The sequence below is a fragment of the Asterias rubens genome, chromosome 5 (genome assembly GCF_902459465.1).
Source record: "Asterias rubens chromosome 5, eAstRub1.3, whole genome shotgun sequence".
In the NCBI taxonomy this organism is placed as follows: domain Eukaryota; kingdom Metazoa; phylum Echinodermata; class Asteroidea; order Forcipulatida; family Asteriidae; genus Asterias; species Asterias rubens.
This window is the reverse complement of record NC_047066.1, coordinates 2,351,691-2,376,818: the sequence shown is the minus strand read 5'-3', so window position 1 is coordinate 2,376,818 and position 25,128 is coordinate 2,351,691. Positions and strand designations below refer to the sequence as shown.

The 25,128-nt window shown below is 38.1% G+C and overlaps 1 protein-coding gene across 2 annotated transcripts in view; it reads left to right on the top strand.

The window, feature by feature from the left end:
* Positions 1–23,350, top strand: part of LOC117290541 (N-alpha-acetyltransferase 25, NatB auxiliary subunit-like) — a 54,498-nt gene extending 31,148 nt beyond the window's left edge. Inside the window, exons 10-24 of one of the 2 annotated variants that reach the window (XM_033771975.1) lie at positions 2,757–2,938; positions 4,142–4,367; positions 5,604–5,714; positions 6,498–6,567; positions 7,611–7,710; positions 8,487–8,638; positions 9,015–9,070; positions 11,051–11,123; positions 11,556–11,802; positions 13,130–13,253; positions 13,842–13,904; positions 14,954–15,051; positions 16,265–16,375; positions 22,430–22,579; positions 22,928–23,350. In XM_033771975.1, coding sequence (XP_033627866.1) covers positions 2,757–2,938; positions 4,142–4,367; positions 5,604–5,714; positions 6,498–6,567; positions 7,611–7,710; positions 8,487–8,638; positions 9,015–9,070; positions 11,051–11,123; positions 11,556–11,802; positions 13,130–13,253; positions 13,842–13,904; positions 14,954–15,051; positions 16,265–16,375; positions 22,430–22,579; positions 22,928–23,059 — 1,895 coding nt within the window. In that variant the 3' untranslated portion in view covers positions 23,060–23,350. The remainder of the gene's footprint in view (positions 1–2,756; positions 2,939–4,141; positions 4,368–5,603; positions 5,715–6,497; positions 6,568–7,610; positions 7,711–8,486; positions 8,639–9,014; positions 9,071–11,050; positions 11,124–11,555; positions 11,803–13,129; positions 13,254–13,841; positions 13,905–14,953; positions 15,052–16,264; positions 16,376–22,429; positions 22,580–22,927) is intronic. The other variant, XM_033771976.1, reaches the window with a different exon arrangement.
* Positions 23,351–25,128: the final 1,778 nt, after the last annotated feature.

The window sequence follows — 25,128 nt, the reverse complement described above, 5'->3', positions numbered from 1 at the left end:
GACAAGGGTGTTTTTTCTTTCATTATTATCTCGCAACTCTGACGACCGATTGAGCTCAAATTTTCACAGGTTTATTATTTTATGCATATGTTGAGATACACCAAGTGGGAGACTGGTCTTTGACAATTACCAATAGTGTCCACTGCTTTAAAAGAGTGGTGCGACACCACAGCCCAAGCTACATGTGGAACAACGCGAGAAAATCACTGGTTTGTTACTGAGAGAGCCAGCTAAAGAGTTTCGCGCGGCATACCAGTGAAGTACATGTAACGCATAACCATTGAACTTGCAGTAGCCAAGCCGATCACACGTGACGTTTGTTCGGTTTGTCGTGTGAAACATGTTGTGAAATAGCGGACGAGCGTGGCGCCGGACATTTGGCGCACGTAACCGAGGACATTGGTTATCACCGCTCGTAATCCCACAATCACGATGACATGCTGGTCCAATCTTCATTAGGTTCCATCCTTTGGGCAGACAATGGACCGCCATCTGTTATTCTATTGATGTCCGGACACTTTCTATTCACCAGTCCAGGACCAGGGTTTAAAAAACGTAAATGTTCTTCCTGTTGTTCGGTTTCCAATTTTGTTCGATTTGTTTTTCCCTTTTCCAATTATTTTGTTTTAATACTTTTCATTTTGAAGGGGAGGGGAGTGTTGGTTTATTGTGTCAATGCATGGCTTAATGCTGTTCCATTGTGAGTAGAATAAACCAATTACATCAGTGTGAAATGGCTTTGGGACTTGGTCATTAATGCCTGGCCAATGCTAATCCCTCTTAAATGAGTTCTGTCCAGTATTAAGCTCATTACAGAACAGCTCTAGCAGTGTAGGCTGCCAACATGTGGCCATTGAGATTACATCCAATAACAGGCGCTTAAGGAATGCTTTTTAAATGGAATTTTTTCCTAAACTTGAGGGCGATAACTTCTGGCGGTTTGCGTCAATATGTCGTCATTGGGTCGTTGGAAGAGTGTAACTCTAACATGTCTTTCTACTTACAAACACATCATCTGATTAGCCTTGTTAAACTTTCATTTCAATTAGGCCGAGTAAAAAAAAAAACATGTTTCACGTCCGGGTTTTTCAAAAAAAGGAGGAAGAGGGGCTTTTTATTTTTTATTTTTTATTTCAAGATGGCTGCCATTCTTTGTTAAAATGTCACATATCCATTGTTTTTTCTACTGTTTTTTTGAAATACACAAAACATAAATGAAACAATTTAGTCGAGGCATTCAGACAAGACATTCAGATTGTTTTTGCTGAGATCATTTAAAATAACCCTATTTAAGAAAAAAAAAAAAAATGTGCATACAAAAATTAAATAAAAAATAAAATAAAAAAGGAGGCGGCCTGTAAAAAGGAAGCGGCCAAGCACTCTCAGAGAAGTGACATTAATCACTGTATAAGCCAAAACCTGGTAGAGAGAAGACAAGAAAGAAATTTTAATTTTTAAAATCATAGAGAATTATTCCTGGGAAAACCCAGGCACAGTCAAGTAGAGCCAGAAAACAGCCTTGCCCTCTCAAAGATAAAATTCAAGACCTTGAATTTACAATTATGTTAAAGGGAGTAGTAATTTAGAGCTTAAAGGCAGTGGACACTATTGGTAATTACTCAAAATAATTATTATCATCAAACCTTTCTTGGTGACAAGTAATGGGGAGAGGTTGGTGGTATAAAACATTGTGGAAAACAGCTCCCTCTGAAGTGCCATAGTTTTCGAGAAAGAAGTAATTTTCCACGAATTTGATTTCGAGACCTCAGGTTTAGAACTTGAGGTCTCGAAATCAACCATCTAAATGCACACAACTTTGTGTGACAAGGGTGTTTTGTTCTTTCATTATTATCTCGCAACTTCGACGACCGATTGAGCTCAAATTTTCACAGGTTAGTTATTTTATGCATATTATGTTGAGATACACCAACTGTGAAGACTAGTCTTTGACAATTACCAATAGTGTCCACTGCCTTTAAAGGGAAGGTACATGTTTGTTAATTACTCACAACAAATATTAACTTAAAAACTGATTTGGTAACGAGCATTGGCTGTTGATGGAGAAAACATTGCGAGAAACGGCTCTCTCTGAAGTGCATGTAGCATAGATTTTGAGAAAGACATAATTAAAGACTTCTAGCCAGAAGTCTTTTGTTCCTATCTATAAGCACACAAATTCGTCCAACAAGGGCATTTTTTTCTCTCATCATTTTCTCCGACTTCGATGACAAATTTAGCTCAAATTTTCACAGGCTCGTTATTTTATGCTTATATTGGGACTACATGTATGTTTGAGAAATATAACTGTAACATTTAAGAAATACATTAATTAAGAGTTTAGACATTAGTAAACTATCCAAAGTTATACCACGATATATTCTTCATACTTTAATCCGATTTCTGATTAATTTTTTTGCCTTTTGAAAATCAGATTTTTTTTTTTTTACAATTAATTAGTCTGAAAAGTCCATTAAGGACTACATCAAAAAGTACGTGTAGGCCACCCTAGTGTTTTTTTTTTTTTCACGGAACTCCGTGAAAGTATCAAGTGCTTAATACACATCTGTTTAAGGGTAAAAACCAAATCAAATTTAGCTCATTGTACTCGTAAAATGTTCCTACTAAGTACTTTGTTAGCCTGAGAAAAGTTCTAATTGCTAATAGTTTTTGTTGTAACAGTTTTGCTTGCTTCTACTTACTGAACTAACTTGATGTCTGTTTTTTCTTTCGTTTTCTTTTCTTCACTCTCGATGTAGGTTCTCCAACACGTCTTTTGAAAAGCTACTTTGATTTGTTTGGAGATCGGCCTTGTTGCTATGACGACATCAATCAGTTTCTGCCACTTCTTGCAGTCGAAGATCGTCAGCAGTTCGTGGACAGTCTTCTAGATACATTAGCGTTAGAGACTGGCGAAGATGGAATCAAATATGCAACTTCTGTAAGTCTCCCCAATTTCCCCTGAAAGAAAGAAAGCCTAGTAGCGAGCATTTGTTCTTTTATTCTAAAGGACACTTGTATCATGTATGTGTAACACCGCCGCCCCCCCCCCCCCCCCCAGTCTTCTCACTTGGTGTATCTAGACAGGTGCATTTGATTAGCTTCCCTGGGTCGACCCCCGCTGTACACTCGGGTGAGCCCCTGACAAGAGCTAAATCGAACAATCGCTCACCGTGGTGACGTCATGCACCTCAGGCGAGCCCAAAGTGACCCGTTCCACAAGCAGGGCATTTGGGCCTGACCCAGATGAGCCCCTGAAATTAAGTCAAAGCTATTTGAACGTACCTGGGTCGACCCAGGGAAGCTAAAATTAACAAACCTGTGAAAATTTGAACTCAAGTGGTTGTTGAAGTTGCGAGATAATAATGGAAGAAAAAATACCCTTGTCACATGAAGTTGTGTGCTTTCAGATGCTTTAATAGTCTCCAGTGCCTTTAAATAAAATAAAATTAATAACAAATTCAACACAAAAAGCAGACAAACAAACAAAAGGTTGTAATAGATACACTAAAAAAAAAAAAGAGTTAAAAAAAAAAGGGAAAAAACATAGTTACATGTACATGTACTTGTTTTTTCATTGTATTTTTTGCTCGGATGGACAAAAGATTCTTGAGGAATGACTCATATGTGACCCGCTACGTTAAAATGATTCAGATGTTGACAATTTCAAGGATTGAGTTACATTTACATGTATATGCATGGCTGGAAAGAACACACCAACAGCAGTAATGTGGTATATGTCTTAGCTTTATGGTGTATCGCGTTGCTGAGTTACTTCTGTTTGAAATAAGCCAATACATAATTTTTTCTGAAAAACGTATTACAAGTAAAGTGATGTTTTAAACTACCATTTCATGCAAAAGGATACAAATTAGACATACGTACAGTATGATCACAAAATTGTTGTATTCATAGCTTTATTGCCTAAAAGTATAAGTGTTCTAAAGGTTAACCTTGATGAAAATAAAGATCTTAAAAAGTAAAAAAAAAAAATAAATAAATAAAAACATTAAACACATCCCACATTAAACTGTCCATTACTCAATAATGCATTGGGCGACATCTGACTCAACTCATGTTTTCTTAGCAAGTTGAAATTCTCAATCTTACCACATGATATTCTCTGTTCGCTTCCTTCTGGCAGGTGAAGCAAATCTACAGGCATCTATGCATATTGAAGATAAGTCGCCGCTTAGGTCTTCAGGACAAGCTGTCACAAGACGTGAAGTTATCGCTGGTAGATGAGCTCATCAAGCGAAGTGAAGACGCGCTGAAATACGGCAAGGATTTACTTAACACCGATCTACAGTATGGGGACGAATACCTCGTCATGGCTGTTCATTTACTTCTAGACATTTGGCAGGAATCAGGTGATTACGATCATTCAAACGGGGCTCCAAGGTCTAATTCATTTTTGTGACCCACTAAATTTCCAATACTAACTTTCAAATATTTTCCCAAAAAATTTCAAATTTCTAACTCCGAGTTAAATTGGTGTATATATTTATACTACCGCGTTTGATACCCTTCAATCGCATTTTTTCTTTTATTCAAAATTTTTTTAAATTTGAAAGGGGTCACATTTCAATCACATGGTCTGTCCACTTTGTACAGATGACTGTACTGTTTCGCTAATAGACCTTCTTGTATTCAAACTTCTGGGACCAAGTTTGTCTCACTGCATTGTGTGTGTTTTGTTTCTTCAAATACTTTAATTTAATATAAATGATGTTTAAAGCTTTGCATGGTGTGAAGAATAAGAATTAACTATAAAATACTAAATAGTAAACCTGCGGAAATACTAAATAGTATACTTGCGGGTACATCCAAGTATAATATCTCTTTTGAGGGAGTGTTGGCTCTGAAAAGAGCCAGTGTGGTCTCGATGTTTCGAACAGTATACTCTGCTCGTCCTGAAGGCGAGCAGTCGTCCTGAAGAGGAGCAGTCGTCCTGAAGGCGAGCAGTCGTCCTGAAGACGAGCAGTCGTCCTAAAGACGAGCAGTCGTCCTGAAGGCGAGCAGTCGTCCTGAAGATGAGCAGTCGTCCTGAAGACGAGCAGAGTATACTGTTTGAAAAAAAGAGATATTATACATAGTTGTACCAGCAAGTTTATTATTTAGTATTTACAGTTATTTCTGATTTAACAGATTTTGGCAAACAAAGATATATTATATTGTCATGATTGTGGGAAATTTAGCCATGAAATGTATGAAAATAAAATAAATTTAACAAATCAACAAAACCCGAGAATAAGAATTGACTTTCTTTTTCGGTTAATTTTAATGTTAATGTTATCCTTGAACCTATGTAGCATGATTGGCAATTTTATAAATTACTGATGAATAATAATAATAATAATAATAACAACCAACATTTATAAAGCGCATAAAGCAACAGCATCAAAGCGCTGTCAAGAAATATTAAAAATCTTAAGCAATACTAGAAAACAATTTCTACGCCAAAGCCTAAGCCCAAGCCCAAGCAGTGGTTTCCAGAAAAAGAGCCATAGAAAAAATATAGTCTATGTTCGAGTTGTTTTCTTGTTTTTCGGTTTGAGTGAGACTTGCAGTCTATTGATATTGATCTTTCACATTGATTCTAACAGGGACCGAGAGGTATCTTTGGAGAATGATTGAGATCTTAGAGAAAGGTCTGAAGGCGAGTACATCTTGCCATCACATGAAGTTGCTTCTCATACGACTGTACTGCCTCATAGGTAAGTCACGCCGCCTGCTTGTAGGATCCATGAAAACGCATCCTCATTCCCAAGGGTGATCGATTTCACTACGCCATATTTTGTGCATGCCTTGCTCTCTTGTATTCCCTGGAATTTGTTCATTAAAATGTTCAAGAATCTGGCATTTTTTATTAGACCTTATGCACATGATGTCATTTCAGTTGGGCGCCCTCACATAGAGGTCAAATGGCGGTTGTTCATTGTCCAATCCTGTGCGCCGCACGTACAAATATGTGCATTTTGATTGTTTCGTCACCGTTTTACCTCTAAGATGGCGGCTGAATGTTGTCAATGAATAAGGTCTATTAGGCCTGTGGCCAATCCACTCTACATGCGGCTCATGTATATGGTAGCCTGCAACAGTGGCATAAAGTCAAAGAGTAACTGGTCCCCTCCCATTATTCTTTGATCTTGTGGTTATGTCTAACTGTATGCTTATAAAAACGTGATTCATTTCAAACGGAATTGATTCAAAGTGCTTGTATTTTGACACGCATGTACTAAGCGTCCTTTAAGTGCCATACAAGGACAGGGTCCCCAGGGCCTGGAGACAATTGAGATGGCGTGGGCTGCGTGTGCGCATGCTGCTCCAATAAAAAGAAACAAAAGCTGACCCAGCTATTGTTCCCTATAGAGCAGCATACGTTGGGAGGCAATTCTAGATTTGTGGGTCTTTTAGCAAAAATGGAGCAATGAAACATGAACTGCTTCATGGTCATTTAAATACCTTTTACATTTTCATGTTTTGATTTTTCCTATCAGGTGCGTTTGGGCCAATACCGGACCTGTATGATGGCTTGGACATCAAACATATACAGCAGGATACACTAGGGTAAGTATGATATTGAAAATCAATGCATGAAATACCTCAAGTTGTGTGGAATTAACGGAGCTGCGACAAAAGTGAAACTTTGTTCTAAAAGTTTGCATTTTCTTAGATGCTCCAAAACACAACAACAACAACTTGCGTGGCCAATCACAGACCCCGCGTACTATTGGTGTACGCAAACTAGTCTTGAGAATGATGTAAGCTCTGCGCATATACAGTGCGTATCTCTAGGTGCGTATACATGTAGTGCATTTGACCGTGAACACGGTGAACGCGGTAAAATAAAATATCCTTGTAGTTACACCATTATTATCCCTGTTGTTCATCAGAAAAATAATTTGTTCAAACTTTCTCAATTCCCTTGGGAGCAAACGACCTCATGTTTTATCAAGCTGTCACCATCTAGGTTATGATCCCTGTTTTCCAATAACAGTAATGGATGCTAGCATTCATTGCGCATGGCACCAGACTATTATTTCGTCCAGCCTCAGTTTGGTACCAATGAGTTAGAATGGGGTAAATTCAAGATGGCCACACCATGATAAAGGTCTACTGACAATAAGACCAGCCCTCACAGGTTCACATGTTATGAAATCTATTGTTTTCTCGCAGTCGCAGCAAGCATAAAAATCAGTCGTTAAGCAGCTCTATGATATTGGGCTTTGAACCTTAGTGTATGAACCAGGTATCACTTAATCAAAATGTTTCTTCTCCAGACATGCCAGAAGACGATCAGAGCATACTGATCGAAACGTTGAATTGAAACCAAAGGTTCTTTTCAGTAACACCCAACTCATTCAGAGAGTATCATTACATTACTCTAATTTTATTGTATTAACTGACAAATTGTAAATTTAAGACAGCAATTCATTTTTTTTACTGCGAGTGTCTTTTTGTTATTATTGTTGAATAAATAAACCATTAATAATATATAAAAAAAACATGGTGTTACCGCAAACCTTATAACATCAGATTTCCACCATGCAAAGTTTCAATCCTACTTGTTATCATTTGTTGTTCTTCTCCACAATCATTATGCATTCTAGGTACACTGTGTCGGGATATGTAACTAGTTTGGGCCACTTCACTTCCGCCAATGCCTTGTTCAACACAACTCTAAAGTTCTTCACCGTAAACCACAAAGATGTAAGTTTATTTTGTGGGGATTGGATAGGGAGTACTCTTAATATTAACATTCGCTTAGACAATGAGGCTATCCTTTTTGGTATTACAAAAAAATCTTGGAGTGCTCTTAATCTGATCCTTCCTTTGTGTCGATTCAATATCTATAAAATGAAAATGAGTGAGAATAGACCCTTCCTTGCACTATTAAAACTGGATTTAAAGCGTTATTATACTTTGGATAAATACATCTCCATCACCAATGATTCCACTGGTAACTTTATAAAAAAAATGGGACTCTTTCAAACTATTGGTTCAAGGTTAACATCGTATTTTGTTTATTTCTTTGCTGTTAATGTTACGTATTTTCAGCGTATTTGTAATATCAGGAGTGGTCTTAAGTGTGAATAAAAAATTTCCTCCGTGGAAAAGAAAAAAAAAATTATTTTGTATCTATCTTAGTTAGTTTACATAGTAGACCTGTTATCACCTCATTGAACATGGATGGATTTGTGCTGTTTTCTCAGCATGTAAACACTATTCAGTCAAAACTTTCACACATGAGTTTTATAGACCTTATGCATTGACGTCATCCAGCCGCCATCTTTGAGGTCAAACGGTGACGAAACATTGAAATGAACATAGATTGGCCAATGAACAACCTCCTTTTGACCTCAAGGCGAGGGCGCCGTACTGAAATGACGTCATGTGCATAAGATCTATTGATATCTCTTTTTCATCTACAAATAATTGATGACCCTACCTTACCGAAGTGTTTTATTTGAATGTGATTTGATCAGACCACCGAGTACATGATAACGGCGTACAAGTTTGGAACATTCCACAAGATTCCTGAGTTCCTGACCTTCAGACGGAGAATCAGTCATTCGATCCATTGTGCTCTGGTCACGGTTGAGAAACTACTCTTGGAACTGCTCTCCGAAGCGGAAATGTAAGATATACTTTTAAAAGTGGACCGGATATTCTTCATACTCTTATCTGGTTCTAATTTGGTTTACATTTGGAAGATTCAGCAAGATTGTTATTAAAACTTTACAGGCCAATTGGTCAAACTCACAGATAGTGATGTCATAGACCACATGGAACCTTTGATCAGATGAGAAAGATCATGTTGAACACTTCTTTTTTCCCAAACCAGTGAGTACCAACCCAACTTTGTCAAAGGCAAACTGATTCACGGAATATGGCTTTTTTAGGTACGCAATATTTTTTGCACAATACGACACTATGAAGAAATTTTACCATGGTTAACATTTACCCTATTCGTTATTTCTTATTTTTGGCTGCGTCTTGCGTCTTGACTTCAGTGGAGGAAACTCACTACAAGACTTCATCCTGGACATGGAAATCTCTCCTGAGAAAGGTGACACAAATTTGCTTATTCTCAAATAATAATAATATTTAATAATAGTTAGTTTTTAAATAAGGGAATCAATGTGTGGTGAAGAGGTTTTCCACTAGTGGTTTAATCCCAACGAGGCCTGGTTCTTGATAATTTTACCGAGACGAAGTCGAGATAAATTATCAAGAACCAGGCCTCGGCGGGTTTAAACCACTAGTTCCGAGTGCTAGAGCTCTGTATGTTTCCACTTCCATGGTATAATCAGTATACATGTTACATGCACATGTACGACGTCCGTACGTGTGTGTTTTTCGGTTCCGTTTGTGCGCATGCGCGTATAGTCTTGGTGCATATTCGCTGGTTTTCCTTTCACACACAGCGCGGCCAACTCGCCGACAGCGCCTGCATCGCCCGTAACAAGAAACGTCTTGCATCAAGACTAGCGCGGAGTCTCCGCTCACAATCGGTTATAAACACTGCTCATTATCAACGGTTTAAAAAACCCCACGTGACGCGCTCTCCACCAATAGGAATAGCGAAACTGTCTAAGGTATTTATGAATAGCGCTTCATACACCCGAAGGGCATCCGAATGCACTTCACATTATTACCTCTGGTCACTGGGCCTTAAAAAGTGTTAAATCATTCCTTAAACCACCTCAGCTTCCTGGGAATATACAGCCTGTGCAACAAATATGTGCTACTCGGCTAAAATAATCACAAGAACCATCTCTGCCCTCACAGGTACCCATTTACCCCTAGGTGGAGAGAAACATGTCCATGTACGTGTGGTTAAGTGTCTTGCTCAGGGACACAAGTGTCACGACTCTCGAACCCACACTCTGCTGAAGATCATCACCAGAGCTTGAGTTCCGTGCTTTTGTTCGCTCGGCCATGATTCCCCACAAATAAAAGTATGCCGTACGGTAGGACCCAGGGAATAATTTCTTCCATCAGTTTTGAGAATGAAAATAGTTGTTGATGTAAAAAAAAGTGTAATTAAAGGCAGTGGACACTATTGGTAATTGTCAAAGACTAGCCTTCACAGTTGGTGTATCTCAACATATGCATAAAATAACAAACCTGTGAAAATTTAAGCTCAATCAGTCGTCGAAGTTGTGAGATAATAATGAAAGAAAAAAACACCCTTGTCAAATGAAGTAGTGTGCGTTTAGATGGTTGATTTCGAGACCTCAAGTTCTAAATCTGAGGTCTCGAAATCAAAATCATGGAAAATTACATCTTTCTCGAAAACTACGGCACTTCAGAGGGAGCTGTTTCGCACAATGTTTTATACCATCAACCTCTACCCATTACTCGTCACCAAGAAAGGTTTTATGCTAATAATTATTTTGAGTAATTACCAATAGTGCCACTGCCTTTAAGGGCATAATGTAAGAAAAAGATCGTCCAAAACGAGGTCAAAACGAGGTCATATCCACTGCCGAAGCTGTTAATTCAGATTCGTCTTTTGTCGTGTCAAGCATCATAGCCAAGTCTAGTACCCTATAGTCAAGTTCTGTTGATTTTCAAATGTTCTGAAGCTGCTGTCTTTTAGCAAGACACCAATGGACCGATCCGGCTAGTCAATCAAACTGTGCGCGTTCACCCATTTGACCAATCACAGCAATGATTGTGGTCGGACAAACTCGGTCATGCATGCGCGTAAATTTGGCACGTGCGGCAGAATCGTGCAGAATGTCATTTGGAGTGCTCGTACACGTGTCTTGCTCACGTGTGCGGTGGGCGGAGCTTAGTGGAAAGCCGGAACGGTCCATACAGTGGCTACATGTAGGTCACAGAGTACTCCACTTGTGTCATCTTGTCTGCAGTCTTTGTTTCTAGAATTTGAATTTTTCAGTGTAAAAGAAAACGGTTGTAATTAACAACTAAAAATGCATGGCATTACATGTGTTTCAAAAGAATGATGTTTTGTATAGGGCATACGTGCTTAAATTTGATAAATAACATTTATCATTTGACTTTCTTTTTCTTTCTATAGATGAAACAAAATGGGATGAGATCACGGATAACCGCGATCTGGATGTTATGTTGTCATGGGCACCTCAACACAGGTAACTAACAAACAAACATGTAGACCCCTTGCGTCACAAATTCTAATACCGCCCTCACTTAGAATTACAGGAAGACCTATCATTGGCTGAGAGTTGTTTTTTTAATTTGCTATCTTTGAGGTACAATGATGAGGCCGTAATGGAAAACTAAATGTAAGAAACATCAAAGATGGCCAGCATTAGCCATTTGGGAGGATTGTGGGATACCTTACACCTTGGGTGCATTTTGGCGCCCCCAACCAAAAACTGTTTCGGTTGTTGGTCGTTGGTTCTGCTGTTCAGACTGAACGATAATCGAGTTGTGGACTCGGTTACCGTTTTGGTTATGACGTCAGAAACAATTTTTGGTTGGGGTCGCCAAAACGCACTCCAGGTCCGTCCTTTTCCTGCAAACAAAAGCAAGTGATTTGTTATCGGGTTTTTTTGTCGCAGGCAACTAACCGATGATGACAAAGCAGCCTCGCTTCAGCAGGAGAAGTCTTGGCTGAAATTACGACAGCTCGTCCTCCGCTCCCTCGCTGCTGCAAGCTACCTCATCCCAATCCCTCCACAAGGGGCTTCAAACACCCCTACTAATAATGGTGAAGGCCCGGGTCACGAGGAAGTGCTGGGAATGTTAATAGAGCAACTTGAAAGGTATCTGGGGGAGGCGGCGGAAGATCCCATTACACATAGAAAGGTATGAAATTGCAGCTACATCTAGTTGTAACTTATTAAAGAAGGGCTCAAAAATGGGTCTCAAGGCAGGGCCATATTTCACACAGCAACTAAAAGCCATTGGACACTTTCTGAACAGTAACAAAAATTAAAAGTTCATAGATTTAAAAAATAACTTACAGGTTTTACAGAAAGTAATGGTGAAAGACTTCCCTTGAAATATTATTCAATGAAATGCTTTACTTTCTCAAAACAATTATCAATTCCCGTTATCGAGAGTAACAGATTTATTTTAAACACATGTCATGACATGGCGAAACGTGCGGAAACAAGGGTGGGTTTTCCCCGTTATTTTCTCCCGACTCCGATGACCGATTGAGCCTAAATTTTCACAGGTTTGTTATTATATATATAAGTTGTGATACACGAAGTGTGGGCCTTTGGACAATACTGTTTACCGATGTTGTGTGATTGCTTTAAGCAGACAATACTGCTTAACAATTCTCTGCTCAGCAGAAATGAGCAAGATACCATTCATAAATGGTGCATGTGACTTGGTATCTGGTCAGCATAATTTTGTTGGGCTTAGCTACTTTTTTGTGCTTAAAGCAGCTCCATGAAATTGGGCCCAGGTCTTCAGAATCGGCATTCCATGATGGTTGGTGGTTGTGCTTAGACTCGGATTCCCCCCAAATTGCGCACTGATCGTTCTGATTGGGATATGTATTAGAATCACTCATGACTGTTATCCTTCAAGTCTAACGACGAGGGCATGTTTTCATACATTTTTGTCATCTTCAATGGGAGACTTTTTAAGACATTGGACACTATTGATAATTGTCAAAGACCAGTCTTCTCACTTGGTGTATCTCAACATATGCAAAAAATAACAAACCTGTGAAAATTTGAACTCAGCTGGTCGTTGAATTTGCAAGATAATAATGGAAGAAAAAATACCATGTTGCACGAAGTTGAGTGCTTTCAGATGCTTGATTTCGGGACCTAAAAATCTAGTTCTGAGGTCTCAAAATCAAGTTCAAGTATTTTAATAGAAATTTACTTCTTTCTCGAAAACTACGTTACTTCAGAGGGAGCTGTTTCTCACAATGTTTTATTTTATCAACAGCTCCCCATTGCATGCACCAAGTAAGTTTTTTAAAACATTTATTTTGAGTAATAACCAATAGTGTCCACTGCCTTTAAGACATGTAAGACACTGGCGGCCGCAGACACAACCGCAGACACAGGTGAGATCTGTGATAAAGGACCGTCCAAAAGTATCCCATTACTTCAAATCCAAAGCATTTCATGACGGCACAATGAAATGTTCTACATATTTTCCGTTTCAGTTTCCTGTTCAGGGGCCTCCGAGTACGAGGACTGCTAGCTACCTCAAGGGAGACTGTGGTACTATTCTCCTGACTACATTGAAGGTTGTACTTCAGATACATGAATTATCAACATCGAATGAAGGTAAACAATTTTCATTTCTAGACATTTATTTCCATTCCAACAGATAAACGAAATAACAATAGCAACAGTATTTAGGAGAATTGGAAATGGGGGCATAACCAGAAAAGACAAAGCCTGTGGTAGGAATAACCAGACAAACAATTTTAAACAAAATGGACCATTGGACATTAACAAGTATAGTCAGAGTAACTTAAGTGACTTCAGAGGGATGGAACTTAAAACAATACATAGGACTAAGCGAAGGGGTTCCATTAAAAATAACACGGGGTATCCATTTAATATCAAGAATTCACAATAAGGTTAAAACCAAAGAGGACACTCTATGGATTCGAACTGCCTCTAGCTAATGGGCAATCTTGGTAGTCTAGTTGGTAAGACACTGCTCTAGAATTGCAAGTGTCTTGGGTTCAAATCCCACCCGAGTGATATGCCGGTGATATTTTTCACAGAACTCGGGAAAGTACTAAGCCTACAGTGCTGACACACATCGGTGAATGGGTAAAAACCAAAATTAATATTCAATCATGTATCGATACCTCACCATGCAATACCTCAAATCAGATTTATACCCTTGTTTTTCCTCATCAGAAAGTGCCGATCTGCAGAGTAAAATACAGCAAGATTTCACCGTCATAATCGACAAATGTACAGGTTGGTTTTGTGTTTCGTTGTAATGAAGAAGAAAAAAAATAGATCTCAGAAAGAGAACCATTCTTCACCACAACCAGTGAGATGTCTTTACCTTGTCCACATTTCGTTGAGCTGTCAGTTTTTTAATTGTGCCATATTTTTTGATGATTTCTTTGAAGCATTAATTAAAGGCAGTAGACACTATTGGTAATTACTCAAAATAATGGTTAATTACTCAAAATTATTGTTACCATAAAAACGTACTTAGTAAGGATAATGGAGAGCTGTTGATAGTATAAAACATTGTGAGAAACAGCTCCCTCTGAAGTAACATAGTTTTTTAGAAAGAGGCAATTTCTCACTCAAATAATAAAATACTTCAGGCCTGAAGCCTTCTATTGGCATCTGAAAGAATTTTTGTTCATTATTCTCTCGCAACTTTGATGACCAAATGTTCACAGATTTGTTATTTTGTACATTTGTTGGGATACACCAAGTGAGAGTTCTGGTCTTTGAGAATTAGCAAAGTTTTCCAGAGTCTTTAAGAAGCATTCAGTGAGTTGAGGTCTCGCACAAAATGGATTAATCGTGTTGTGAATTTTCATTTCAGCTTGTAAAGAACCAGACTACACTGTGTGTAAAAAGTAACATAACTTCAGTGAAATTTTTCTCAAAATGCTGTATTGACCCAATTCACCTGACGTCATCATCAGCATAATCTTGGATGCACCATTTTGGTGGTCAGTGTCACTGAGCAGTATTCAGTGATTCAGTGAAGTGTGCATTTTAGGCGACGCAGCATTTACACGTAAACCTATTGACCACCATAATGGTGAGCGTGGCACAGTCGCTGCGTGTGACGTGCGTGCAAGGGGTCAATACTATCAAAAGCTGCTTCAGGCTTCTAAACCAAGGGTTTTTATTGCCATTTATTGTACAGTGATAACCAAAAAAATACCATTGCAGTTATACAATTTTGTATCCCATCTCCTTCGGTAGATGGAATTGTAATTTGTTGAGATGTCATATTTCATGTTTTCCTTCAATTGATCTTTCTTGAATCGACACAGAATCCATCAGGAGAAGTAGACGATGTCTTATACGTGAAGACAACGAGACCAGAGTCTTTGATCGACATATCCTTCCTGAACTGGTTATGCTTGTCGAGGTAAACATTCCAACTATTATTGAGTGTTGTGACAGAGAGATCTAGTGCCTATTTTTTTTGTTTTTTTTATGTTTGATGATTTGTTGAGAGAAGTTCAAATGGTCATGTTTTGTCATCATCTTTGTTTGAACTGTCGTCATGGCCGTCTTTGTGGTTCTTGCATTGTTTGTTTGTTTGTTTGTTTGTTTGTTTGTTTTGTTTGTTTGTTTGTTTGGGTGGTGGGGCGTTTGTTTGTTTGTTTGTTTGTTTGTTTGTTTGTGTTTCTTTGTTTCTTTGGTTTTTGCGCTTGTTTACCCGTCTCTTTTTTATCTTTATATTGATTGTATGCATTGTTATATTATTTCATTGTTGTAGTTATAAATACTATTCATCTTTGTTTTGCTTTGTACCAGGCATCCCAGCCTACAAGCTTTTGCTTTGAATGGGTCTTGCCTTCATACAGTTTCAGTTATGTAAAATCAAGTTGTTTATATATGTATATATTTGTATGGAAATAAATGTGGATTGATTTGATTTGATTTGATTTAATTTGATTTGATTTGAAGAGACACAGAACAAGTCCTCAGAATGTCTAACCCTTTGTTAGACCAAAGTGGCCACAAGTGGCCTGTACGAAAATTATAATAGCAACCACAATTGGCCGCAATGTTTGACTTTATTCCATTCACATAAAGAGGTCAAAATAAAGGTCATATCCGGAAATAAATTTTTCAAATGCAGTATGTTGACAAAGTTTCCCAATTTCTAAGCATAAAACTAAACCTTCTGTTTCAGGTTATTTCTGTTGACATTTTTACTGATTTTATTTTATAAAGAAAATTAACAAATCTACCAATGTCTTGGTGTTTGTGGTACATAAATATTGATGTTCTCTAAAGAGTTAACCTCTTCACCACACTTTGATTCCCTTATTAAATCTGGCTGTCGATCTCACTTAAATTTGTGTATTGCATTGTGTGGTTGACGGTTATTAAGGCCAAGTCACATTGCAGCAAAAACGAAAATGGTAACGATCACGATGCAAAGAGAATGCATTCTATTGGTTGAAATGCTCCATGCCAAACACATCCACACTCATTCAACCAAACGAGGGTGTGCATTTTTATCGTTCTCGTTTTCGTTCTCGTTTTCGTTCTCGTTATCGATGCCTGTGTGACCGGGCCTTAACGTTCATGTTCACACTGATTCTTTTGGTATTTTGTTTCGTCTGCAGACGTTAGGTTTTGTCATCTTACTGTCGGGTGTTTGCTACAGACTTCTTAAACCCATGAAAGCAGCCGCCAATAGGAAGAGTAAAAAGAAGAAGGGCGGGGCAACCGTCAAGGTATGAAAGAAATGTTAAAAAAGTAAACAGTTTATATTTTCGTCAAGCTGACTCTGTTCAAATTTTCAGGGGACTTTTAAAGACTCACTTGTTTGAATCTACATTGTTGAAACTTTGCTTTTGATATTATGTCATTGTTTTTATGTTATGTAATTAATTTCATATAGGGACTCCTTCAGTGTGCGCTACATACAGTTATAATTAAACATTCAATCACAAAAATACTGTGGTGTGTCATGACCAAGCGGTTAAGAGCACCAGATTCAAACTCTGGTGTTTGATCAGCAGAGTGAGTGTTCGAATCTCGGTCGTGACACTTGCTATGTAAAATTGGGGAGGTAGTGCTTTCAGCTCTACCGGCCAGGCTTCGAATTGATGATACCCAAGACTACATCCGTATGGACTGTAAAAGGGTTAACCCTGTTTCATAAGTAGGAGTAGGTGGCAACAGCCTCTGGAAAAAAATAATTGTAGCCCACACCTTGAAGTAGGCACTTACCAATCCACTGTGTGTGTGTATGCAAAAATGGGGCCCCGCGCACACGGTAAAAAAATCACTAGCTTTTTCACACGTAGCAAAAATCATGAATGAATCGGCGCACGCGCAGAGCGATGCTAGCGGTGATTGGTCAATAAATTACCGCTCAACTTGAACCTGACAATTGTAGCTGTCAATCACCGTTTGTTCCAAAGAAATCGACCCAGCATAACTTTTTTTACAAAAGTTTGAAAATTTTCAGTGTTTTAGATCGTTTTTTGCATAGCTATAGCAACTCTAGTCGCTCACGAAAGTGTGATTTTCGTCTTTTTTGACTATTAAATATCTACAAATCAATCTCTCCAATAAAATTGAGAGCTCCGAAAACGTCCACTGAAGCGCCGACAAATTATTAGTCAGCAGCCGCAAGCTGCCGACGCAGCATCGTCGGCATGGCGGCCATCTTGGATTCCATGAGTAATAGTACACACGTAAGTAATCCAATGCATTACGATTTCAATCCACTACCATCCGAAATTGTAACAACATCATTACTCATAATTCAATGAAAAAATGTTTTTTCGAAGACACATTTTATGGATTATCACAATTTTGTACATAAAATTTATATTTTTGGTCGAAAATTTCACCCCCAAAAAACATTAAAAAGTGGGACTGTAAAACTTTGGTCGGCCATTTTGTTTTTGTCGTCTGCTAGTCAAAATTAATTACATGTATAAGGAATTTCTAAAAACTAAGTGATGAATAAATTATTTATCCATGATGCTAATAATATTCTCCCGACTGAAATTGGATTTCCAACCTTGGATTTCGGAAATTATAAGTTAAAAAACAAAAACAATAATAATAAAATTAAAAAAAGTACAAAAATAAATAAACCATAATTTTTTTATTTTTTTTTTCTGAAATTGGGATTTGTTGTGTTAGATTCTTTTCTTCAATATTATTTTTGTTTTGATCATTACAATCATGAATTAGTTGGCAATATAAATTACATTTGGATTTAAAATTAGGTTATTGTATCAATGGGAAGGCCAAGTAGAACAAATAACATTTTAATTTTCTCTGAAGTTTTGTTTGTCAGTTACCATATTAAAATATTTTTAATAATATATATGAAAATTGAGGTACTGACAAAATGCAGGTGCCCAAAAAATATATATGTAGCTATTTTGTAATGATCTTGAATGAAAACCAGAAAACCCTTATTTCGGTACTATATTTGAATCTTGAGAACCAGGGAGAAAATATTTGAGGTAAGTGTCTTTATTAAAATTTTCCCATAGTTTGATCGTTTTACAGCTGGAAGTTTTGGTGAGTAATAATATGTTTCCCCTCTCTGGCTCGAGAAACTGTTGAAGCGTATGGTAATGCCTGGTTTCAAATTTTAGGTGATAACAAGGAAGACACAAGGTGACTTCGTAAAACTGCTCTCCGACTCGTTTGCTTTTGATGTTAGTGATTCAGATCTTCTGCTTCGAGCAGTCCTCAAGAAAGGTCATGTTGTTTTTTTGCATTCAACCACAACCAAGTCATCAATAATGGAAACGGCAAAGAAAATCTTATCCATCACCAGTCAAGACCCTGCATGCAACAAACATTTGTCTGGGCTGAGGTCTTCAGTTATTAGACTGATGAAACGTGTCAAGGTCTTTCAGAAATCCCTCACAAGAAGTTGGAAATTGATGGTTGAATTCTTGAATGAAGAGTTTCTTCTTCCAACGCCTTCAATATCTGCTTTGAAAGCACAGTCGCATCAAAATGTTCCATCATCTGACCCTGTGGCAACCACTTCTTCATTATTCCTACATCCAGCTGTTCTTCCCTCAAAAAAGTTGAAAACAGATTGTTCAAAGTGTGAGAGCCGCAGGAAAAAAATTTGGAAATTGATGACACAAAAAAACAAGCTGAAGTCTGACATAAAGTTCATGAAGAAAAAATGTCTGCTAAACCATCATCTCCATCAATCACTGAAAAGAAAATGTAAAATTGAAGAAAACCTGAGGAAGAAGCGAAGAATACTCAAGAGGGAGTGCTCTCTCAGAGACGCAAAAATATGTCGATTGGAAGAAGAAATTGGATTGAAGGCACAGCAGGAATTAAAGAATTTGAGAAGATCAAATAAGAAACTTAATGAGAATCATAAAAAATACAAACTGCATCATGATGATAAGCTAAAGAAATCAAGAAAAGCAAAATCAGAACTAACGAAAAGGGTTCTAGAGCTAGAATCAATAACTGAAGAACTCCATGCTCAAGTAGAATATAAGGCCGAAGAGATGGAGCTGCCAAAACTAGTGAGCACCAAAATAAATAAGAAGACATACTCTGCATCTTTCAGGAAAGCTGCATACCACTGCTTGAACAACCAAGTTCCTGTTGAAACAATCAGCTGTGTCATAAGCAATATTGTTTCCGAACTGTCTGATGTTACGTTGGATTTTCTACCAGACAAGAAGACAATTAGCCAGTTTGCATATGAACTTGGTGTAATAAGTGACATACAAGTTGGTGAAGTTCTTGTCAACAATGAGAACTTAACTCTTGCTTGGGATGCTACTTCATTGGATGCACAACATGTAAATGAAGTGCATATCCATACATCACCATCTCTTTCATCCGGATATGTCCTTCAAGTAAGCAACCTTCCTGGTGGAACAACAGAGGATTATACAGAACATATCAAGAACTGTATCAGTGATGTTGTTCAGACCTATGCTCTGTTTAATGGTGAGGACGAGCTTGTCACTAAAGGAAAGGTGATAAGTCATCTTAAAAACACTTTGTCGGATAGAGTTGCAGTAAACCATTGTGTTGTACAGAAAATACAAGATGACTTCCACATCGAATTGTTGGAACTGAAATGCAACGTTCACCCTCTTGATGGCATTGCACACAAATGTAGGAGCAATCTCAAGAAATATGATACAGAACATAACATTAAAGGCGATATATTTGGAAGTGACTGCTGTGCTGCCAATCTCATATATGGCATTTCAAAGATGAGGTACAAACAGGGAAGGGGAGATCCAGTTGGTTTCAAGCAATTCTTGAGGTAGGAGAACATAAAGCCTGGAACAATTGTGCGCTATGTAGGTAACCGACTTCATGTTTTATTTTACCTCGCTGGTGTGTTTTTTTCTTTGAGGGACGGTCTCTTACGGTACATCAATAACATCTGCCACAACAAGTCTTCCTTCCGGACAGCCCTAAAGAAAGATCTTGAGAATGATAACATTTGTCTTCAGTTACGAGTGATTGGCCTAATTGGAAAGTTGGTAACAGGTCCATGGATGACGAAATTCTACGCAAACACTTCACAACTGTCGAACCTAGAGCTGTCTCCATCTATGAAGAAGTGCATAGAAAGTCTTAAGTACCTTGAACACAATCCACTCGAGTCTCTCCATCAGAAGATTGATGTGTTTGGGGATCCCCTGATAGATGATGCTGTGTTGGGAAGTCTTCAAGCTCCAATGACTTCCAAATCCGAGGAAGATGGCTTCATCAAGATATTGTTGCTGCTGGCTAGATCCTGTATCGAAGTACTTGAAAGACAGCTGCAGCCATACCTAACTGGTCACCTCTCCAACCCAACACCGGAACAATATCACCAATCAAAATCAGCTCCAACACACAACATATATGCAGAGCAAACACTTGGACTAACTGACCATCACTTCAGAAGAGCCCCAAATGCTACAGTTGGCTTCATTGATGGAAAGGTAAAGTGTAAGAAAAATAAAACCATCAAGTGGTTAGAAGAAAAATCTGCAGAAACACAGCAACAAATAATCACATTTGCAATCAAGAGAGCACGAGAGATAAGAACACTAAAAAATCAGCGAGAAGCAAACATAATCAAAATCCAAGACCAGAGATTGAAACAAAAACAGCAGAAGACAGACCAGTCAGCACGCAAGAAGGTGGAAAAGAAAGTCAAATCAATACTGAGTGGTTCATCTCTAATGTCAGAATTCCCAGATTTAGAGCATGACAAGCGGGATTTGGTGGAACTCATAATTAAGGACACTGCCTGTATCAAGAACAGATACCTTCATCATATCTGGTTCGAAGAAGGTAAAAATACATCATACAGCGGGAAAGTAATTGGGGTAAAATCCAGGACAAAAATTCCCACCCTAACAGTTGCATACTGGTCAGAGAAGGAGACGGAAGATGACGCTGTAGACTACAAGCTGTCAGTGCCTCAGGTATTGGCAGACATCATCATCGGGGACATTGTTTTCTGCTAAATAGGCCTACATGTCGTATCCAGCCAAACAAAGGTATTGACTTAATATATACTTATGTACACATCATTTACAGTCTTCTACACCAGCTGTCTGCCATGGATTGATTTTGAAAAGTCAGAAACTTGGCCCTGAAAAAAATAATAACAATTAAAATATTAGCAGTTGATGATCATCTAAACCATTTTTATAAACAAGTAAATATGGATACATAGCCATCATAAAACCCATTCAGAACATTCTGTTAAATTATTTAATTTTTCATTTTGTATTTCGGCCTAAAAAAAAATTTGGGGGGCGCATCTTGATTCTCGCAGCTCGCTCTAACATTGGAGTCATGGTTGATTTAATCATGGAAAAGTTATTGGAAAATAATCATTCAAAGACTTAAGTGTGCAAAAAGTGTTTTTCAATAATCTGCTATAAAGGACATATAATTGAAGAAAATTTTGTTGAATTATCTTTAAAAATAGCGAAGTTATGGGATTTTAAAGAAAATATCGATACCAGAAATGACGCTTTTCGTCACAATTTCTTTCGCAATTGCCTATACATAACATTAGCGAAAGCGTTCAAATTTTACGACAGTAAAATTTAAATATCTTTCGTTCTGGTTGTGCTACAGTGACATACCACCCACCATTGTAAAGCATTTTGTGTGCTTTACAAGATAGACACAGTTTGAAATGTTTTAATCGAACTTGAAAAAAATTGGTAAGTGCCTACTTGAAGTGGCCCTCGGGCTTTGTGTGTCTGGCGACTTGCAGAACAAAAAAAGTGGTAGAAGAAAGCAATCATTAAGGACCAGAACAAGCAGATACTCAAACTCGTTTGTCCCCTATTCCGTTTGTCTTCTTAATGCTTGACATACAAAATAATAATATTTGAATTATTCTTTCCTCCGTCGCCTTCACTCATCTTGTTAGATCTTTTCAATTGTACTTAACATTGCCTATTTGTATATAGATATTGGTGATTATATATTTTTATATTAATATTTTATATTGTAGCATGTAACAAAACAATTGTCCTTTTTTCTTTTACTCCTAGTATAAATTGTAATTAGTAAGTTTCAGACAAAATTTATTCAATATTTTCTTTAGGACTTACCAATTCTTAACAAAGATACTACAATGTTTTAAGTCTCTGTTAAAAACTCATCTGTTTGAAACTGCTGATTTGTAATCTACTTATTTGTAATTGTATTTTTCTCGCATTGTATATTTTATTGTTCTTTAGGCGCTGTACAAATTTCTTTATGACTATTATCAAAGCTTGTACTGTGTTCTTCTTAATTTTTAGCCTCCAGTTTTTCAGCATTTCAAGCATTATATTGAGAATGTCCAGTTGATGGCTGATGGCTTGACTTGTGCTGTGCAGGACATCGATCCCACAACGCTTTCTCTGGACCTCGGCAAGCTCCAATTATCAGACGCTCCAGTAGAACCCAAAGTGAGTGTCCTAACATACTTCAGACAAAAGAAACACCACAATATGCCTGTGGATTTTTTTTCACAGGACTTGGCAAACTACCAAAAACTCATGCAATAGTTTTGCACACACAGTTGTGGGGGCTCTCTATTGTTCTATTTTTCCCTATTATTCTCTTTTAAGAGTTACCCTTTGGGCACCCAGTTAAACAAAAACAAGTGTTGTGGGGTACTTTATTCCATTATGTCAAAGTCCCCACCATGTATGTATGCCTACCTAGTGCTTCACAGACACATCGGTGTGAGGGTAAAACCAAATAATATTCTGTATTTAAAGTCTTTCATTTCCATCGGTTTGCTCTCAACACAGATCGTGGACGATACAGCTGCAGGAACGAACTCAATCTGGAAACGAGTCGAGAAAAGTTACCACGAATCCTCCAAGGAACTCCTGGACGTACTGAAAGGAAAAAAAGAATTTCTTGCCATGCTTAAACTTTGACGGCAGATGTGTCTGTATAGTTCGCGAGGGATGTGTGTGTTTGTGTCCAACGCTCTTGAGTTTCACTACGTTTCATTGCGCTTTGCAACTTTGTGTTTGTAGTTCTTTGGGATTGGCCCCAAGTTGTTTGATCTGACCTAATTCCCGAGACCTTGTCACAAATCAATCTTGCTGCGCCATTTTGAGAATCACATCATGTGACTTCCAAGTGAGCCAAAATCAATTAATTCTAATCCTCCTATCGGCGCTCATCAGTGAAATAGTTCAGAAATGAACAACAAAACAAAAAAATAAAAAGTTGAATCCCTTTACGGTAATCCGCTGGCTGCCGCTTCCCAGGTTAACTCGTAAACTTGGGTGAGATTCCTGCTCAACGGTAGTTAACGGTTGTATGGCTTCCGACTGGCGCCCCCAAACAAAAATATTGAAAAAATAGGAGACCACCAACATATGGCTAGTATAGCTCAGTTGGTAGAGCACAGGACGTTTGTCCAGAGGTCGCTGGTTCAAATCCCGCTCTAGTAATTTTGTTTGTCCAAACTTAAATCAGTAAAATAGTTGTAATATAAACATTCACCCTGGAACCCACTTCCCCAAGTCAACTCAACTAAGACGGCTTACTTAATCTGAGATGAATGACTGGATGTCTCAGTTTGTACGAGTCATCTTTTTGGGACGGTCGGGTGGGCGCGGTGGTATCTTTCCTCACCATGCACCTCTAGGACCCCGGTTCTAATCCTGCCAGGGCACTATGTGGATTGGGTTTTCAGTCCCTACCTGATTGCGTGGGGTTTTTCTCCCACAGTAAAACTGAAACTTTGTTCATCGTCTTATCTCCATGGGTTCATGGCTAGGTATAATGATTAATTTTTGCTTTTCTGAGAGCCCTTGGCTTTACAACCAAAACAATTGAAATGAAATGCAAAATTGAAACCTTGTTGAGGTAAATATCGGGTGCGTTCGTTTAGCTTCCCTGGGTTGACCCCGCAGTGCTCACTCGGGTGAGCCCCTGACAAGAGCTAATTGAACGATCACACTCGCCCTCTCGTGGCGACGGCATGCACCTCAGGTCACCCCCAAGTGACCCAATCCACAAGCAGGGCACTGGGGGCTGACCCGGGTGAGCCCTGTCAAAGCTATTCGAAACATACCGGGGCAGACCGGGGTCGACCCAGGGAAGCTAAACGAACGCACCCATCATGATAGGTCAACTTATTCTATCAAATACGTTGACTAGACAATAAAATTATCTCTTTACCTTGAAATGATTTCTGAGAGTTCTTGGCCTTTACAACCCTCAAAATTGCAATGAAATTCAAAAATTTAATCTTGTTGACGTAAACACCATGGTCGACTAATTCTATCAAATAAGTCGACTAGACGAGAAGCTTTGTCTCTATACCTCAATACAGGATATGTGCCATTATTATAGCTTGGCTCCCAAACACTGACTGAGTGTAAACTGTTGTACTGTGTGTTTCTCATTATTTGTGCAAAGTTAAAGTCCTTCACATTGAGCAAAGTTTTACCGAATAAAAACCATAGGCAGAGACCCTAACAAGGCACCAGACACCTTTGGTAATTGTTAAAGATTCGTATTCTCATCACTTGGTGTATCTCAACATATACGCATAAAATAACAAACCTGTGAAAATTTGGACTCAATTGGTCAATGAAGTTTCAAGAGAACAATGAAAGAAAAAACACCCTTGTTGCATAAATTTGTGTGCTTTCAGATGCCTAAAAAAGGCTTCAGGCCTTTTATGATTTGAGTGAGAAATGGCATCTTTCTCGAAAACTACGCTACTTCAGAGGGAGACGTTTTTCACAATGTGTTATACTTTCACAATGAATACATGTAAGTATTGTCATCTATGCCCCACATGTAAATGTAGTTATCAAATCACAATTTATTGATTTGTGCAATTCATAATCATAGATGTTAAACCAATGTTTGTGTGAGAGAGACTGTCATTTATATCCCCATGTGTTGGAGCTTTTGCCGAGTTCTTTTGTTGGCAAGATCATCTATAAAAAATAATAATAATAAGCAAAGCTAAAACCACAAG